Source organism: Clavelina lepadiformis, chromosome 2 (assembly GCF_947623445.1).
Source record: "Clavelina lepadiformis chromosome 2, kaClaLepa1.1, whole genome shotgun sequence".
In the NCBI taxonomy this organism is placed as follows: domain Eukaryota; kingdom Metazoa; phylum Chordata; class Ascidiacea; order Aplousobranchia; family Clavelinidae; genus Clavelina; species Clavelina lepadiformis.
This window is the reverse complement of record NC_135241.1, coordinates 17963838-17982140: the sequence shown is the minus strand read 5'-3', so window position 1 is coordinate 17982140 and position 18303 is coordinate 17963838. Positions and strand designations below refer to the sequence as shown.

The 18303-nt window shown below is 37.0% G+C and overlaps 2 protein-coding genes and 1 long non-coding RNA gene across 4 annotated transcripts; 1 reads left to right on the top strand and 2 right to left on the bottom strand.

Moving 5' to 3' along the window:
* Positions 1–486: 486 nt before the first annotated feature.
* Positions 487–5139, bottom strand: LOC143445373 (uncharacterized). The gene is made up of 2 exons (XR_013113814.1): positions 3074–5139; positions 487–1623 (listed from the first exon to the last, which is right to left on the bottom strand). It is a non-coding gene; the product is annotated as an uncharacterized LOC143445373 (long non-coding RNA).
* A 246-nt stretch (positions 5140–5385) lies between these two features.
* LOC143447491 (bis(5'-nucleosyl)-tetraphosphatase [asymmetrical]-like) lies at positions 5386–7173 on the top strand. Its single transcript, XM_076947624.1, has 2 exons — positions 5386–5844; positions 6018–7173. The coding sequence occupies exons 1-2, from the start codon at positions 5721–5723 to the stop codon at positions 6323–6325; spliced, it is 432 nt and encodes a 143-aa protein (XP_076803739.1). The 5' UTR covers positions 5386–5720; the 3' UTR covers positions 6326–7173.
* On the bottom strand, positions 7155–17414 carry LOC143447490 (dmX-like protein 1). 2 transcript variants are annotated; one of them, XR_013114102.1, is made up of 4 exons: positions 16888–17414; positions 8572–16672; positions 7739–8411; positions 7155–7484 (listed from the first exon to the last, which is right to left on the bottom strand). XR_013114102.1 is itself a non-coding variant. In XM_076947623.1 (3 exons), exons 1-3 carry the CDS (start codon positions 17356–17358, stop codon positions 8005–8007), a joined length of 8979 nt encoding a protein of 2992 aa, XP_076803738.1. In that variant the 5' UTR covers positions 17359–17414; the 3' UTR covers positions 7155–8004. The 2 variants fall into 2 exon arrangements, 1 of the variants encoding a protein (XP_076803738.1); XM_076947623.1 differs by having other exon boundaries at positions 7155–8411.
* Between the last annotated feature and the right edge of the window lie 889 nt (positions 17415–18303).

Below are 18303 nucleotides of genomic sequence, written 5' to 3'. Positions count from 1 at the left end.
GTATAAAATGCTTATGAATGTAGCCAGAGACCGATAAACGGAACTATTTATTTCTGTGTGAGCAAGTAATGTAAAGTTCATTGCCTATCATTTTAAGTCTATCAACATTTCATATCAACATAAATGTCGTGTTTTGTATTGCATTCATCATAAGCACGATTTTATTACACTGAAAAACTATGTATCGACATTTTAGCAGACACACTTGAAGAAATACAACTGTAGCTCACAGAAACATTACACTTGAAAAGAATACTGAAAATCTCACAGAAATATATCTACTGTACCACAACAAGCATGCAACATAAATACTGCTAAACACACAAAAAAATACTAATTACAGGAAAAACTCAGTTTGGCAAGCTTTGTTTATAAACATTAAACAGTGGTCATTACACATTGAAGGCAAGTGAAATAGGTTCAACAACTAAACTAATGTAAAATATGTCAGAATTAGCAACAAGTTAAATAAATGTGAGTATTATCACAAATTTATATCTGTGGATTAATTAAGCAAATTTTCGTTTAACTGACAAATTAAATTGTTTTACAACAGTCGGAAACTTTTTTAATTGGAATGAGAAAGGAACATGAACTTGAAAAATAAAAACAACAGAATGATATAAACTGTTCACTAATTAACAAGTGGGACAACAATACAATTTATGAATACTGTACACACATTTCAACAGGAAGTATGACTATAATTTCAAACATATACAATACTAGACGCCACCAATTTGCATTGAAAGGGTCAAGTGGGCCAACAGCGGTATACATGTCATGAAAACTGAACACATTTGTTATGAAAAACACTCATTTAAACAACGAGAAATTTTAATGCAGTCCAAATGCTTGAGCATTACACATTGCCGTTAAAAAGATAGACCTAAAATCGTTTTCTTTCTCCATGTGCTTTGTTGGTAGTGTAACAACCCTGCCGCATGCTCCAACTACAGGGTAGCAAATACTGTGTTTTGGATTATTTTCCAAACAGTTGTGATCGAACTGCAAGGTCGTTCCCAAATATAGGCCTGTGTTTCTGGCCTGTTAGCCAACCCAACACACCTGCAGGTGTCAAGTCAGGAGGACTTAGCGTTAGCCAAGATTTCATGTCCAGTTACATGTACCTTATTGTCCTCTAAATGCATTAAAAAATCCACAAAGTTATCCATTATTTTTTCTTCCACAATTCTTTTCGAGGAATTTTCATCAGTGTGATTTGGGATTAACAGACTTGCAACATAATTTGCATCAACAGCACGCTCAGACGATGTGATAAAAAGAGGTTCAAAAAGCAATGGATTCCTTTGTAATGCTTCAAATATTCCAAACAACTTGCCCCATCATCATGACTTTTTGGATAAAATTGTAAGTATTTTTTAACTGCTTTTTCCAAAATTGAGTCAACAGATTCTGTTTTGCCAATGTTTAGTAAAATTGTTTGGTTTCTAATAGGCTTTAATTCAAAATCTTTTCCACCTCTATCCAGCATTCCTATTTGAACTCCTACTTCATTTGGTTTTGACTTTTTCGTTACCCTTTCTTTACATTGAGATCCCTTCACAGCTTTGTATTGTCCGAATGACATGACATCACTTTTTCGCTTCAAAGAATGTGTATCTGTCAATATAAATTAGTATTTATTACTATCATGCCCAGCCTCTGCAACATAAAATCTTCATCGTGCCTTATTGAATAACCATGGTCTGATCGGTTAAGGCGCTGTTATGCTATAATTTCATGAAAATGTGGGACTTTCAACGTAATGGTTAAAAAAGTGTGTTAGACCAATCAGATACCAACATGGCTGGTGTTGTTTTTCAGTGTAGGTATTACCCTAGCAAATTGCGAGTTAAAAACTTGCCGAGCGCATGATTAGGTTAGCCAAAATTGTATGTGGAAATTGATATTTCACTTTTATGGCTCAAAATTGCAGTCTTGGCTTCAACATTCTATTGCAAGAGTTAGAGACAAGTGTTTTTATTAGGTGTTCATGAAGTAACAGCCCAAGGCATACTAAATTGACATATAAAATTTCAGGGGGCCCCCATACGGAACTTTGATTTGTTGCATTTTAGTAATTTGGCTTTATAATAAATATAACAACAGGGCTAATCAATACCGTATCTTAAACTGGTAGATTGCAAATGTTCTGCGCAAGTAAATCCCACATTATTCAAAAATTGGTAAGGTGTTTATCTTTAGCGTTTCTCAAATTAACAAAATGTAAATTAAATTAAGTAAATTTCCTCAGCATTTGTTCGAACCTGCCAAAAACCTTGCCTGTCAAAAAAGTATAATTACATATGTATTAAATTAATTGCTATACAAAAATGTCACTAATTTATTAGCTTTGAATCATTACCAGATGACTGATGTTAAAATAAAGCATTATGTCACGGGATTATTTTTATGCACCTGTTTTGTAGACACCACATTATACACCGTCTTTTCTTTGCATTGTGTTGTTTTTATGCATGTTCACTGTCTGCCGTATTTTACTTGTTTATGTTCTTTTACTTGTTCTTGTACACCTGTTTTTATCAAATTTCTTGTGACGTCTGACGTAGTTACCCCAAAGGCCTAATTAGTATCGTGTTTTACGTTCCACGTTGATTCCTTCATTGCATGGAATTTGTTTGGTGTAGTACTGTGCTCGGCTGGGCGACGGTTGTCGGTAGTTACGTTTTGGTTTTAGAGTAAGGTGGATGTTTTTATGAAAGAAATTGCCATTAAACGTTAACAAGGCAAAACTGGCTAAGTGACTAGCCGTTAAGGCGGGAAGATTCCTGGCTAAGGAAAATTTTGGTTACAATTATACCCTTAGTTTCCAATTATCTGAACGAGCCAATTTGACTGGCATCTTTTACTTTAATAGTGACAATCACACATGCGTTCAGAAACCTTTTTATGGTAATATGATTCACAGCTTACAGTTTAATTGAATCATCCAATCAATCAATAATTCTGTTTATCATAAGTAATATGTTACAAAAAACTTTATACTTATTCCATGTATTGCATAGACCTGTCACATGGTATAATGTATTTAAGATTAAACTGAACTTACCTTGCCCACAAAAGCCGCAAAATAAATGTGTTGAAGAGAGTACTTTTCCACAGTTTGTGCAATACATTGTGCAGATCATTAAATATTCTAATGTACTGGAATCTGACAATTTGTCAACAAGTGAAACTGACTATGAGCACTTTTTTATATAAGTAAACTGACGATTATAGTGTAACTATAGTTAAATAATGAACAAACGGGTAACGTCACTAAATACACAAACAAACATCTACTTCATCATAATTATTGTGATGTATCATTGTAATTACTGCTGTGTAGCAGCTGGACTTATCGCTACAATTGCATTGTTTATTTTTCGCCAATAGTTGTGCTGTGCCATAGTTACGATACTAACTATTACAGTTATAGCACAATAAAACACAATGCTCACTAACATTTAATGAGCAGGAAAAAGTGTCAAACTTTGAGAGCTTAAAACATGCGTGTAACTTTCATCATTGGACTGCAATTTGGAAAACAAACCATTGCCAACCGACAGCAATTGAACTTGGTTGTGAAATAATCAACCCAGTAGCGAAACCATCCAGTGAAAAAATCCAGCTGTCGTTGTCATAGCTCAAAGAGAATTTTTCGTGCCACCTTAAGAACCTTACGTGCACTCCAATTTTATAACCACTGGACTAAATTACTTATACTGGCTACAAATTATACGCAAGTACAATCCTGCTTTATAACTAAGTAACATAGAAAAATGCTTTTAAGTAGCAGTGGGCTATACTGGGGTGATTTTTCAAAAACAACAGAACTGCAGTTTAAAAGGTGCCTATGGACATACCTAGAAATGTTTAAAAAAAAATTTTTGATTTCGTGCAAATCTCTAGTGTATTTCATGACATTTTTATGTGAATTTCATATACCGGTAACAAGTTATTTGTATATAGTGTTGAAATTGTCATCATTATTCTTGGATGCGACCAGTAATCTCAAGTTGCACCAACAAAAATGAAAAAATTATGAAAAATAATGACCAAAATATAATAGTTTCAATGTTTTAGGGAACTTTCAAGCATGCTGGGCTTTTCGTTGCTGTTTTAAAGTAACAGGCTCAATTTTCTGCTTCTTTTGACACCAAAATCAACCCAAAAGCTTGACTGGAAGTAAATTTATTGCAGATTCGTCAATTTGTATGGCGGCCATCTTGAATTTTTCATATAAAGTCCGGGCTCCATCCGGAATTTGAACAAAATCAAAAAAATTTTTTTGCACGTTTCTAGGTATGTCCATAGGCACCTTTTAAACTCCAGTTCTGTTGTGTTACTTGAAAAAAGTCAAAATCACCCCAGTATAGCCCACTGCTATTTTAAGGATGTTTGCTGATGTCACATTTGCAAGAATATTTAACAAAACATGTTCAAAAAACTTGATAAAAATACCCAATCGTGTCGAAGAGTTATAAGAAGAAGCTGGGAAAGGGAAGCTGAGCACACAGCTATTTTGGAGAATTGGTGACAGAAATTACACAACTGCACTTAAAAAAAGTGACAATCATATATTATGTGGGTTTAGTATATATGTGCACAGCCACATGATGCCTTTGTAAAATGAAACCCAACTACTCAAACTATGTCGTCAACTGCAAGGTTGTATACTACACCCTTATTAATTTGGGAAGGCTACAATATCTTTAACTTTTGGTTGAAACGTGTCTATAGCGTTTGGTCCTGTTCCAGGTAACTTTTTATAATGTTCCACCCAGCTTTGGCCTATATACCTAATAGTAATCAAGACAAAAGCCTTCAACATTTTCTTTGCAAGTTTGTTTGCATACTGAACTTGCAAAAGACCTTACAATGTTTAACGTGTAGCCTACACCTAAGCTTGTTAAGGCTTGCAAAAGCTTACTATCTCTCACTATTTGTGGCTGTGACCGGTAACCTTATTCCTTTCCCGAAGACCTCATCAACTACGCCTACCATGCGGTAAGCACACATTTTGAAATGTTGCGATCCGATTCTAAAATATTGTGCGGCGATTCTAAAATATTGTGCGGCGATTCTAAAATATTGTGCGGCGAATTTATATTTGTTGCGGTAGTGGAAGTTTCACAGCGAAATATATTTCGACTTCGCAAAATATTTCGAAGTCGCAATATTTTTTCAACGCACAAAATAATTTTAGAGGGAGACAAAATATATATTGTGAATTTCTAAAATATTTTGCTGAGAAAAATATATATTTTGTGGTGATCATAAATATTTTGCGCTAACGTGAAATATTTTTGTGGTGATCATAAATATTTTGTGGAACCCAAATTATAATTGTTGTGGCACTTACAGGCTACCGTATGGTTGGGCATCATAACTTAAATTCATAGAATACCACAAAGAACATGTTGTTAGATTTCTATGATCATACCATATGATGTGAACTAAAATTGGTAACTTGATAGTGGAGAAATTCGGCCTACCTATTAATTATTAACATACAGACCACCAAAGTGCTGGTACAAAAATTATATATTTGTGGTAGAAACAATGGGTTTGGTAAATAGTAAAAGGTGAAATCGTAATTTTTTAACTTTGGTAAACGGATGCAGGTAAGATAATCACTTCGCCCAAAGAATTCTTGTTGGTTTAATATTGTTAATGTTATTGTAAGTTTCTTTTGGTAAACTTTTGCCCCCATAATGTCCGCTTTAGTAGTAAAACGAGCAACAGGTTTCCTTATATATCGTCAATTGCCTTGTGATAAAATCGAGTTTTTGTTGCTTCAAGCATCTTATAAAGATCATCACTGGACTCCACCAAAAGGTAAAAGAGAAACCAAGCATGAACATGTAGGCTATTTTTTCCAACGTACATGGCAATTATATTTTGTCTTTATTCTCTGATAACCTTAATAATTTATAATCAATCCAAAGCCTTCTATCTTGTGGTGTTATACACTTTGTGGATTTATAGTATTGTGTTTGATTTGGGTTTAGGCCATGTGGATTCTGGGGAGGATGACATTACCACTGCTTATCGAGAAACAAAAGAGGAAGCAGGATTTGACAAGGAAGATCTGATAGTGAAGGACTTCAAAGTTGAAATGAATTACCAAGCATATGGCAGGCCAAAAATAGTCATTTATTTCCTTGCAGAGTTAAAAAATCCCCATCAAAATGTTACTTTATCAGAGGAGCATCAAGATTCATGTTGGCTTTCTTTAGATGAAGCCTGTCACAAAGTTGCTTATGAAGATATGCAAGAAACATTACGGAAATGCTACATTTACATAAAATCCTCTTAGCTGTGTGTAATTGTTTCATTCAATATTATTAAACCTTAACTTTTAAAAGCCTTTATGGAAAGTTTTGCATTTTACACAGAATACCGTACTGTATGCCTCCATTATGAAAAATTATGTACCGCTAGCGTAAGTTATTCCTCAAATTGTTTGGCATGGCATGTTTCTCAAAGCTGTACAGTATTAGCATGAACTTTGAACAGTAATACTGTTTATATAACACTATAAATTATTTCTTTATTGAGCTTTTAATGGGTAAGAAACATTAATTGTTGGCATCATTTTGCTAAGTATAGCATGCTGTAAAATATTCTTCATTGTTGGCGTAAATCTTTAAGTCCCAAAATGCAAGCTTTCCTTACAGACTGAGAAGTTTTTCACATTATGCAAAATTCTTGCACACATAAATTAGATTTTCTTGGTCCTATCATAGAAGTTGTTTGTTTCCAATTATATGAATTGATAAGGTTTTAAGTGACAGTCCCTTTTTGCAAAAATTGTCATATTTTGAAAACATGTCTTAGAATCTTAACAAAAACTTCAAAGTTTAAGAGGTATTCGCCAGGGATAAGCAATTTCTATGTAAAACGTTAAAGGAAACTTGGTGTTAAAACAGCAAGTGTATTTGGCACAATTAAACAAGCTGCTTTCCACCATGAGTAAATTATAGTTGCCATTTGGATGTCAATGTGGTAAACTTAATCAAACTTGGATGGTTATTGGCCCTAAGCACTGGATGATCCCAGGGTTATATACTTAGATGATTGTTGTCCATCTGAGGACGTGAATGAAACTTATTGAGTCTTACTATTTCAAAACTGAGTTTTGGTAATAATAGAAAACTTACTGTATTACTTGTATGTATTTGAAGGATATTTCTGCAGCAGATAGATGTTTAATGTAATCCCACATGCAATAATAATAATTTATACACATGATAATGGTTAACAAATTCATACAATTCAACAAATAACACATATACCATTTTTACAACTACAAGTCGACTTAATACCGAGAATATCTTCTACATGAAGAAGTCAAAATGTAAAACAAGCAATAATTGCACATACCATAGTGAAATAGTAACACCATTTAATTGTACTTATTCACTGACAAATGATGTTCAGTATTCCTTGTTGCATTTTAAACACCAAGACTTGAACTGTGAAGAAAAAAACAAATTTCAAACTTACCAGTCAAAGATACTGTAACAATGCATAGCACAGCCGTGTTTAACTGTTTATTCTAGTTAAACAATAATACAGCACAAGTTAAGTTACCAGCATTGGTATTTAAACATGATTTTATTGCACAAGACCGTACCACACACAAGTAACACTATTATTCAAGAATACAATGCTCGCAAAGGAAAATTAAATTCAATAATTAATCAAAGGTTTACTACTATTTTCCAACCTGCCTATCAACAATTGTAATGGAACAGGAATACAACTGCAGATAACTTGAAATTTGGCAACAAGTAGTGGTATCAGGTGTCAAATACAGAAGGAGCTTTACAAATCTGCAACAACATTCACACTCAAACCAATACATATCACACACGTATATTATAAAATTCAAGCCACATTCTAATCCAAATTCAGTAACTCGTTCCTGAAATAATCAGTAGTTTATGTAAAAAACCAATATTAGCCCCCATTACTGGGTTCTTCTCAAATAGCTCAAAACAAATTACTGTCTGGCAGTAACTTCATCTTTAATGAACCATCTGCACCACAGGTTAATAAATGTTCTGACGTCACCATGACTTGCACCGTTCCTGAGCCAAAGTTTCTGAAAAGAGACGAACGAGCATGCTCATGCTCACTGGCATAAAGTAGTTTATGAGACAACGAGTCCCATATTTTCACGTCTCCTGTTGCTGAACCAGTCACATAAAATCGCTCATTCTGTTCTACAGCAAGGCATTTTATTGGGGCATCATGTGCAGAAAATTTGTGCAGAGGACTGTGCAGGCACCGATTGTCAAATGTACTCAAGACACCATTCTTTCCTCCCACAAGCAGAGTGTTGTATTTTGCAAGATATTTGATGCATGATGCTCCAGCTTGTTCGTGAACAGTGAAATCTAGAGAAATATACATAGTTTTAACTTCACCAAGATTTGCTTTAAGCGTACTTGAAAAAATACTGATTTAAAAAAACTATGTCCCTCTTTTTTGTCATTTATTCTACTAGCCTTTATTATCCCTGCTTAACAATTTATCAAAGTCAAAAAAGAAACTAACCTTTAACCAGAATGCTTCGCCTTGGCATAAGTGTGTCCCAGATAGCAACGTTTCGATGATTACTTGAAATTCCAGCAGTAGCAAGAATACTTGCAGATGAGACAAAGCAAAAGTCACTAGTTCCTCGGTCGTGACAAAGATGTCTGAAAAAGGGCTTTTGGCTTGAGCTAACTTGCCACATAGTAAGAAAACCATCTCCATCTGCCGAGCAGATTTTGTTTCCAAGAGAACTGAAATGTATATTAGAAACCTTTGAAGATTGTCCAGCAGGTTCAAATTGAGATATCTGCTGGTGGTGACCCCATTCCCACATGTAGATACCACCATCTCGATGACCAGTAACATAGTATGGTAAGCTTGGATGAGACTCCATTCTGCGAACCCCAGACACTGTTCGCTTCATTAAAACGTTTGCCCCCTGGCCAGTTTGACTTGTTGATGTCCAGGGCACTGATGAACCAACTGTAAACAAATTTGGAGCACTTTTTGTCTCTTTGGGTGGATTTACTATCAAAAAATCATCGTCTCTTGCTCCAGAGTTCTTATGTTCCGGTGGCATAGATGGTTCATCCATCCATGACCAGTTATCAGAGGCCAAAAGATCTGATATATCTATCTCCTGAATATCTTTAGCAGATGCCAGAGCAATACAGTTTGAGTTGACATTATTGACACAAAATGCAGCCAAAAGCTCAGTGTCTTTGTGCAAAATTTTAACTGGGCCTCCATATTGTGGCCTGTTTGTTAAATCAGCGGCAGAAATTACAGGTTGGTCTGTAGCCCTACCATCGGTTTGCTCGCAATCTTCAGAGATCTTCTTCTTAAAAATGTATTTGATAAAAGTCTCTTGCATACTTTCGTTTTTCACAAGACTGCGCCATAATCTCCTACAGCCCAAACCTTGTCTGTTAATCTTTTTGAATGGAGTGTTGCTGGGTTCCAGCATTGCTTGATATTTTAAAATTTCTGGACGAGAAGGTGAAGTGCCAAAAACTGGAATAATTGGGGCTCCTATAAAATCTGGAGGCGGCCCTTGGCATAAATCTAGTTCAGCACAAAGCGCTTCCTGCCATTCATGAAGAGTTCGCAGCAATGCAGAAAGTAATGCTGACGTATTATTGAGTTCATTTATATCAAATCCAGCTAGACAAAGAAACGATTGTATGATGTTAGTGGTCACCACCACAATCACAAACCTCATGAGTTTCCAACCATACGAATCTGGTTCTGTTTGATCCACATAAGCAGGATGCTCCTCATGATCAAAGTTAAAGTTGATCTCATCTATATCTTCTTCATCTTGGAATGAAGCGACAGAATCAGAATCTTCATCCTCGGCATCAGAATCGAAGTTTTCTTCATCCTCGTTCAGGGGAATTTTGAATGGCTTTGTGAGAAACCAATCCCAGAGACTTATTTCAGGTGGTACAAACTTTTCCTGATATGATAACGCTTCGTTACCTCCTGAAGACGTTATACTTGGTTTCCGATCTCCAGGTTGTAGAACCCTACGATTTAACTTCTCTCTTAACTTTCTTACATCATCTGAGGCCATTTGGGTCAAGTCCGAGCGTGACTTTGAGTACTTGATATGTATCTTTAGTCCTCCTCCAAAAACAGCATTCCACATCTTTCCTCCAAGATTGTGGTTACACAATCTATACAGCAAAGAGGTGTTGTGGGTTTGTAGGCCATGAACAAGAAGGCTAACAAAGATGGAAACTGTTGCTTCACACAAAAGAACCATTATTTTAGTTCTGCTTCCTGCAGCAAGTGACTCTGAATTAAGCATTGCTAGCATTTGGGCAACACCTGGCCATTGAGCGGGTACAGAGGTGGGTGCTTGATACAAGAAAGCCTCTGAAGTGTTTGGTGACTGCTGTAATACTGAGGATTGCAAGTATTTGTTGGGCGGTGACACACCAAGGCCTGAGTTTTCTAAAACACCTTCCACAGACATTGTGTCTGCTTTAAGCAGTTGAGTGTGATAAGTTGGAGTGCTGGTATCACACAGACTTTGATAAATACATGTGGAAAGTGCGGCTGCCTGACTGCATAACATAATGCTGTCCTGAGAAAAGGAGGAATCCTGTGGGTGTGGAGGTTTGGAAATACGAAGTATTGCTCTAAGCACATCCCTTGTCATATGACAAAGGTAAGTAAGTGGATCAGCCACAACCATTTTGCAAGATGCAATACTTGACGTAATTAAAGGAATGCTTCCACTGGGTGATGGTAAGGGAGATACCAAGGATCTTGTCATATTTTTGTCTTGTAAAGATTCTTGTAACAATAGAAGTAGTTCCATCCTCATAGTTGCAAGTAAACCATGCGCCGAATCATGCATATTGCAATATGACAGGAGAGTTCTTAGAAAATTATGATGACACTGCAGCCATTTTTTTCGACGAGATAGTGCTTTCCGTCTTGTTTTCCAGTCCTGATTGTCAGCAAGTATAAGTTCATGTAATGATGGTGCTTGTGATGAACCTAACTTTGTCCCAAAGCTACCAACTGAAGTAGAATCGTCAGAATCAGTTAGAGGATCTAACATAAAAACAGGTCTATGTTTTGCAACAGCAGGACAACCATCTGTGTCTGGTTTGGATGTTCCAAAAGTATCATGCAAAACATTCGAAGTATTTTCCAACCACAAGTAGAGCTTTGACCTTAACTGTCCACCATCAGTGCTATATGCATGAGCAATTGCTTTTAACTCTTGTACAAACACTTTAAAGCTAGCAGTTATGCGAAGATGGTGTGCAAATACATCTTGTTTTGTCATCACTTTCAGTTCGTTTTGATCAGATTTAATATCATTCTCTTTTGGTTTAGGATGAAAAGCGGATGTAGTTGAGTTTGTTTGATCTTCCATGCTTGGAGTACTTGGGTTTATGTTGACATCTACCTTCATTGTAGGTCGAGATGCGTCATCTGACTCTTCATCCCCCTCATCTTCACTCCAATCAAGTTCAAGACCCTCATCCATGCCCATACCCACTGGTTGACTCCAATCTAGATCTGATGCACATTCAACTTTGCTCAATGTGTCAACTTCTACAACAGATACATTTTCATTCAAAGAAACTTTGGACAAATCATCTGGATCTTTGCTGGAGGTTCCACCAACCAATGTAACATTTTGATTGACCTCCAAGTGCTTGGGTAGCTTAGACAAGGAGTCCAGGGCAAGCACCGGGCAACCTGCCTCCAAATGTACTACAGCAGTCTGAAAGATCAGCCTACGTTCTTGTTCAGTCACACTTTGCCACACCCCATCTCTATCTACTTTTTCTATGGAGTGAATGTCCTCACTTTGTGCTTTATTCCTCAGAACAATAGGATGTGAACGCAAAAAGGCATAAAAGTTGAATATATCTGCAATATCTTCATACTGAAGATCTTCTAAGAGTGTACTGACTGCAATATCATATTTGCCCAGTGTCCAATAAGCCATGCTCCTTTGAAATGAATCAGAGTGTGTCTTCTTAAAGCTTTTGTTAAATTTTGGTTCTTCACTGACATCATGATCATGTAAAACATGTTGACTAAGAAGCTGATGGTATGTTATGTCAGGATTATCACGAAGGCGAACTATTAACAAAGCCAGCTGCATGTCCTTTAATTTGTCAATGCAAACTTCAATGGCATCACAAACAGATCCTGCAAGCAAAAAAAATGCTGCCGCATGTTCAAATCTTTGTTTGCCCATGAGAGCAAAAGCATTTTTTAATGCAGCACGATGCCATCTTTCTTCAGCAAAATTATGCTGAAAAAACTGGTTCATTCGAACATCTTTAACAGATCTAAACAACCCACACAACACCGACTTCTTATTCAGGGCTAAATAAAACAAGGCTGCATCAAGGGGATCATTCTTTTTCAAAAAGGCAGCTCTAGCCATTTGCTCAACTAAGCGTCGAAGCAGAATTGTAGACCTTATCCACCAACAAACTCCCAGAGATTTCAGTTCTGACCAGTCTGGTGTACCCTGCTGGATACTTGGTACCATTGACAGAAGTTCTTCTTCAGTTTCAGAGTGAAATGCCCAGGCAAATTGGCAGGAACTGAGACCATGTTTTAACAAAGTTTTTCGGTTACTAGCAGGCAGAGAATTAAGCAGGCACAAGTGATTGTGCATCGCCATAACAAAACGAAGCCCACAATTATCCAGTGCTCCAGCACCACCACCGGAGACAGCATATCCTCTTTCCCCAGAACTTAAACCCAAAGTGTTGGATTTTCCATGTTGGGTAATATCATCATTGTTGGTTTGTCTTAAATGGGACGTGTTGGTCATTTCAAGGGTATCAGCAAGAGCCATTAACTCCATTTGATCTAGACTGGTTAATCCTGGAAGTTGATTTCGCACCAGAAACTCATGTATGACGCGACAATGCTCTTTGCCAAAGTAATGCTCTTCAAGCTTGGACAAGTCAATATGTTCTATTGATCTTTCTTTCTTCTTCTTTGTAGTGATCCCTAAAATTTCATCAAGCTCGTTATCATCATCTTCACTCAATTTATCAAGAGTGTCATCCAAAGTGAGTATTTCATCGAGAGTATCTAAGGTTTCATTTTTTGTGGCTACACTTTCACTAGGTTTCGATTTCTGTTTGCTTGGACTCGCTTGGAAATTGCTGATAATCTTTCCATTTACACTAAGTAGTTCTTGCAATGGAAGGGGAGTTATTCTGTTTCCTGATGCACACAATTGTAAGATATGTGCCAGTTGATCAGAGAATTGATATTTCTCAACATGCGGCACTTCTTTTGAGCAGGTTGTGTCATGGAAGTCACCGTTCATACAAATTGCAAGATGGATTAAGATTTCTTTTACCGCATCTATGTGGCCACTGTTCATTAGTTCTGATAAAACAAGCGGATGGTATTGTGGCAGAGATGGGCACACTTTATCTGCAAATTCTGACAAACCTTGAGACATATTTATTCCTTCAGATTCCATGAACATCTGAATAGATTGTGGCGCGTTACCAATACTGTGATCGTAACTTTTGGAGATCCACTGACAAAAAACATGCATTTCTGTTTCTGTGGCTACAATAAGAATACCATCGCGAGCCCATGACACAGTCACAGCTTGACTCTTCTGAATGCTACTTGTCGCATTTGAGATATTGTCTGTTGCTCTGATGTTCAAGTCAACAAGCTTTGTCCAACGCAGCAACCTCCAATGAATTTGTGAATCAAACTTCAAGTCAGGAGGAGGATTGAGAAAATCTGATAATTCCTGGATGTGCTTAACCTTGCTTGTAGTAAACAGTTTTTGTCGAGTATGTACATCAAGAGAGCTCTGCTTTAGTAAGGGCTGTCCATGAGATTTGGTTGTATTTGTTTTTTCATTAAAAGGTGTCTGAGACTTAATGTCCTTGGGGGCTAAAGAAAATATCTGCACATTAGTTCCACAACCAACCACCAGAAAAAAGGAACCCTCTTCACGGGAAAGCCAATCAAGATGAAAACTTAAATTTTCCAAGGTATTTGAATCTTTGGTCTCAAGACTTCCAGGAGGCAACATGTAAGTTATTGTATCCTGCTCATTCCAGCACAATCCTCCTGTTGATGCACATTCATAAACAGTGATAAACAAGCTGGTATTAGAAGTAATGTCTGGTCCATGGTGCCACATACAAGCCAAAAGATTTGAATTTGCAGCTTTCACTACTAGTGGTATGCCCTGTAGTGATATATGGACTTCGCTTAAGTCAGTCTGCGTTTTCTTTGTACATTCCGCAGGTTCCCAAAGTTGCCAAACACAAGTTTCCAGTAAATTTTCATTTTGTTCTATGTTGCAAAGCCAAAAGTATACCTGACTATTGTCACATGCTGTACATATGTGAAAGGGAGCTGGGTAGATGCTTTCATCACCATCGGATGTGAAAAACAAATCAAATGATCCCCGTCCTGAACTAGCACTTACGACTTTTGCTGGATATGGTACATCAAGTTTTTGCGTAGAAAGCTTTTCTACATTTACAGTGACATTGGGGAAAGAGTGGGGTACTTCCATGATATCCTCTTCATCACTCTCATCATCTGACGAATCCATCAACTGAACTGTCGTCCTTCTGCTTCGAGTTCCCCGTGCATGGGAGAAATTTGCCAAAAATGTAATTTTCCACGTATGAACAAAAACATCATTTGATGACTCTTCAAGCATTACAGCATAATACTTCTTAAAAAATTTAGGTAACAGGCCTTTAGCCGAAGTTGTTTTAATCTTTGATGACATGATATTATCTGTAAATGTGCCTAGAAACAAAGTTTTTCCCCATTGAGCACCATCATCTTCAACTGTGAGAAGATGGAGCAAACAACCAGGATTGGCAGAAGACTGCTGTGATATGAGGTTTTGGTAATTGGAGTTTAAACTTTCTGTTCCTGGTGAAATAATATCAGCTAATACTTGTGAGGCCTCAGCTACTACTTGATATATCTGCAGTGTGTTGTTCCCAAGTGAAATTAAACCAGTGCTTGGAGAGTTGTTGTTAAATCCTAAACACCAGGTTGGAAAAAGTACCGGAAACCATGCAATGTTGTTAAACAGATGATTTTTTTGGCAGCTCACTCTTGCCAATTCTGATAAACCACCCGAATAAGACAGAGGACCAACAGTGTCAACTCTCCACAAAATAAGTTCACTCAACCCCCACTTTTTTGATGTATAAGAATTGTGAGTCTTCCCTACATGAATTGCAGAAGTCAACAGAAGTGGTAACACAGGATGAGGTGAAATACCACTTAGATGGAAGCAATGACCACAAAACCTAGAGTTGTGCGAAATGCTGGTTACTGAAGAAAAGTCATTTGCATCTGAAAAAGATAACTGCCACAAATTCAGACTGCCATCATAGTGTTTACTTAAGAGCTGCATATCAGAATAAATGATAGCCTTTGACTGCTTTTCAAGACTGTTGACAGACTTAAAACTTATATAACTGGCAGAATGAAGAATATTTTGTTCAGTGGAATGGTTCACGAAGAGGATAACACGCGGACAAAGGGTACCTGCATTTCCACTAGAAAATACCGTAGGAATTCTAGAGGAATAACAGACTAGTGGTTGTCGGATCAAACCAGCCCGATTTTCATCCAGATACTCAATATGCCACATTAACAACGATCCATCGGCGGGGTGAATGGAAAACAAAGCATCTTGTGAATTTCTCCAAGATGTGATCAGCTTCTCCATTACACCGTGTGATAACTGCATTTCATCAGAAACTCCAGATATGGTAGACGTGTCATCAGATGCATCATCAGGGCCAAGCACTGCAAAGCTGTTATCCAATTTATCTGGAATCGTGTCAGTTGTGGAAGCATTTGTTGAAAATTTATTAAGCAGCAGCTGTGTTTGATAATACTTATTATTGAGCCAATGCACAGTAAAAATTGAAGTATTTTCATCAATATCCACACTACTCTTGGGATTTGGAACAGTACTAGGCGGAAGTGGAATGTCTGCTAAAGGGTTTATTGTTGCAGCAATATGGAAATGGTGGGCATCAAGATAATTGGTTTTATCCATCAAAGGGTTTGAAAATAATACATCTAATCCAGAGGATATTACAGGACTACTTTGAGCTTTTCTGAATCGTTCAGCATTATCTTCCTGATGCTTTCTCTTGCGTGTGTTCTCATCATGACCAACATTCTGGAATCGCAACAATCTAGATACTGGTTGCTTGGTTTCAACCCAAATTCTGCATATCTGGTCAAGTGATGAACTTATTAACACATTCGAAAACCTTTCACTTCCATATAAGGGGAAGTTTTTCCTCCATTCAAAGCCAACTACTGGCTGGGGGTGCAGCAAATAAGTAAATGTGAAGTCTATATCCTTGGAAGACCACTCCTTTAATGAAGAGCTTAAACTCGTCTGTTTCTTGTGAGAAAGGAATGGGTTTTTGTGATGAGATTTATGTTGTTTATAGGAATACCAGACCTTGATCATGCATTCACCCTGGGCCACTGATGCAAATAACTGTCCTTCAGATTTTGAAGGTGAAAATGAAAGCTGGACTGGTTTTTCATTGAAATCGCTGCTCCAGACATGTTTCCATTCAATACGTTCTACCACCTAAATACAGTAAGATAATGTTTCGTGGGACAATAGATACAAAAAATATACAATATCTTAACATTTAAAACTTCAGGAAAATCTTAATAGTTAGGTATATACGCAATTTCAAATTATACAAACCAATAACAAACATTGATCAATGTAAGTTCGTAAAAAATCACAGAGACATAGTGCTCATGAAAAGATTGGCTTTATTCAAATAAAATTTTTACTTTGGATGGTTCTTCATCAATTACACTACTATCCAAATGGAATGTAACTGTTTCGTCAAAGTGATAAACATATGACCAAAGACCAATAACAGTAGATCCAACAAGCAACTGACTTCCCTCAGAATTCCAAGATAATATTTCAGCATCGCCTTCATTCTCATTTAAAGTAAATGATGACTCTTTAACCCATTTATATGATGTAGTTCGAGAGTGTTGATAAACAGGATTATATATGATAATGTCTTTTCCGTAGGCCACAGCTACTTTACCATTGCAATCTGCACAATCCACTGCAGTGATAAGAACATTTCCATGACCAGATAGAATCTGTACTGGTTGCTGGCTTGAACTGGAAATAACTAAATCGCAACCAGATCCATAAGCCCAAAAGGTAAAGTCTGATACCAAGCCAACACTGTAGCAATGGCTACCAGGATTAACCGACCCTGTTAAAACCTGGTGTCTTTTCATGGTCAATTTTTTTAAGCATTTAGTCTATATACAACACCTGAAACAAAAAAAGAAAATTAAATTTATAGCAGTGTAAGAACAAATATTTTGTAAACACGGTAGAATGGGCCGAGTACAATTCCTTGGTCAAGTATTAGAATGTTTTCAATGCCCGGTTCGATCGAGTATGAGTTAATACTCGATGGCGTCACACATGTCGGTCTTTGCATGTAGGTAGGCTTCAACAAATTTTTTTAAATAAAAAAACATACAAATAGAAAGCTAACAAGATTGCCAATTCATCATTCAAGCATCTTTAAAAACAAAGAAGATTAGTCCAATCGTTTCAGTAGACTATGAACCAAACCCAAAAATAGTTCCAAGTTTAACGAATTTAAAACCAAAATATAACCAACAACGACAATGAACATCTGGTTCAAGTGCGGAAGTGCACAACTAGACCCCTGCTTCCGAAATTGTGACGTCATTTGGTTGTGCAATGCACTAGACTCGCAGCATTGTTTATTTTTTGCTATTGACTGCGGGAAGCGAATACCTGGCTACATCAGATGCAATTGCAGCCTAGTCCCTCTATTTTATGAGTGTTCACTCTACCACTATGCACAGCGCACGTTTATGCAGCTGCAGCATGTACCTGCTGGAAAAGCCTGTATTGTATAATGCCTGTAAAATGTATGATGTGCTCTGGCACAGAATTGCCGTTTTATTGCTTATTCTACATTATAAATATCACCTTGGCGTCGCGCAAATTTTGGCATTACATTTATTGGCGCACTGGAATCAAAGTTTCTAGTAGGGCGGTATGTGACATGTACGGTATGTGACATACGGTATGATTACTATGTTATGATTCACTGTGACTGCTGCAGTGCAGTCAGTACATGGTAGTGGCACTTTCGTCAGACGTCAGTTAGTCACATGAAACCATAGATATTACATAAACAC

Bases quoted from the DNA above. Each gene is read 5' to 3' on its own strand.
- LOC143447491 (XM_076947624.1), top strand. From the start codon at position 5,721: ATGTCCGCTTTAGTAGTAAAACGAGCAACAGGTTTCCTTATATATCGT. The intron at 5,845-6,017 runs GTAAAAGAGAAA...ATTTGGGTTTAG, and splicing joins TCACTGGACTCCACCAAAAG to GCCATGTGGATTCTGGGGAG.
- LOC143447490 (XM_076947623.1), bottom strand. From the start codon at position 17,358: ATGAAAAGACACCAGGTTTTAACAGGGTCGGTTAATCCTGGTAGCCAT. The intron at 16,673-16,887 runs GTAAAAATTTTA...TACTGTATTTAG, and splicing joins TTGATGAAGAACCATCCAAA to GTGGTAGAACGTATTGAATG. The intron at 8,412-8,571 runs GTTAGTTTCTTT...ATATTTCTCTAG, and splicing joins GCGAAGCATTCTGGTTAAAG to ATTTCACTGTTCACGAACAA.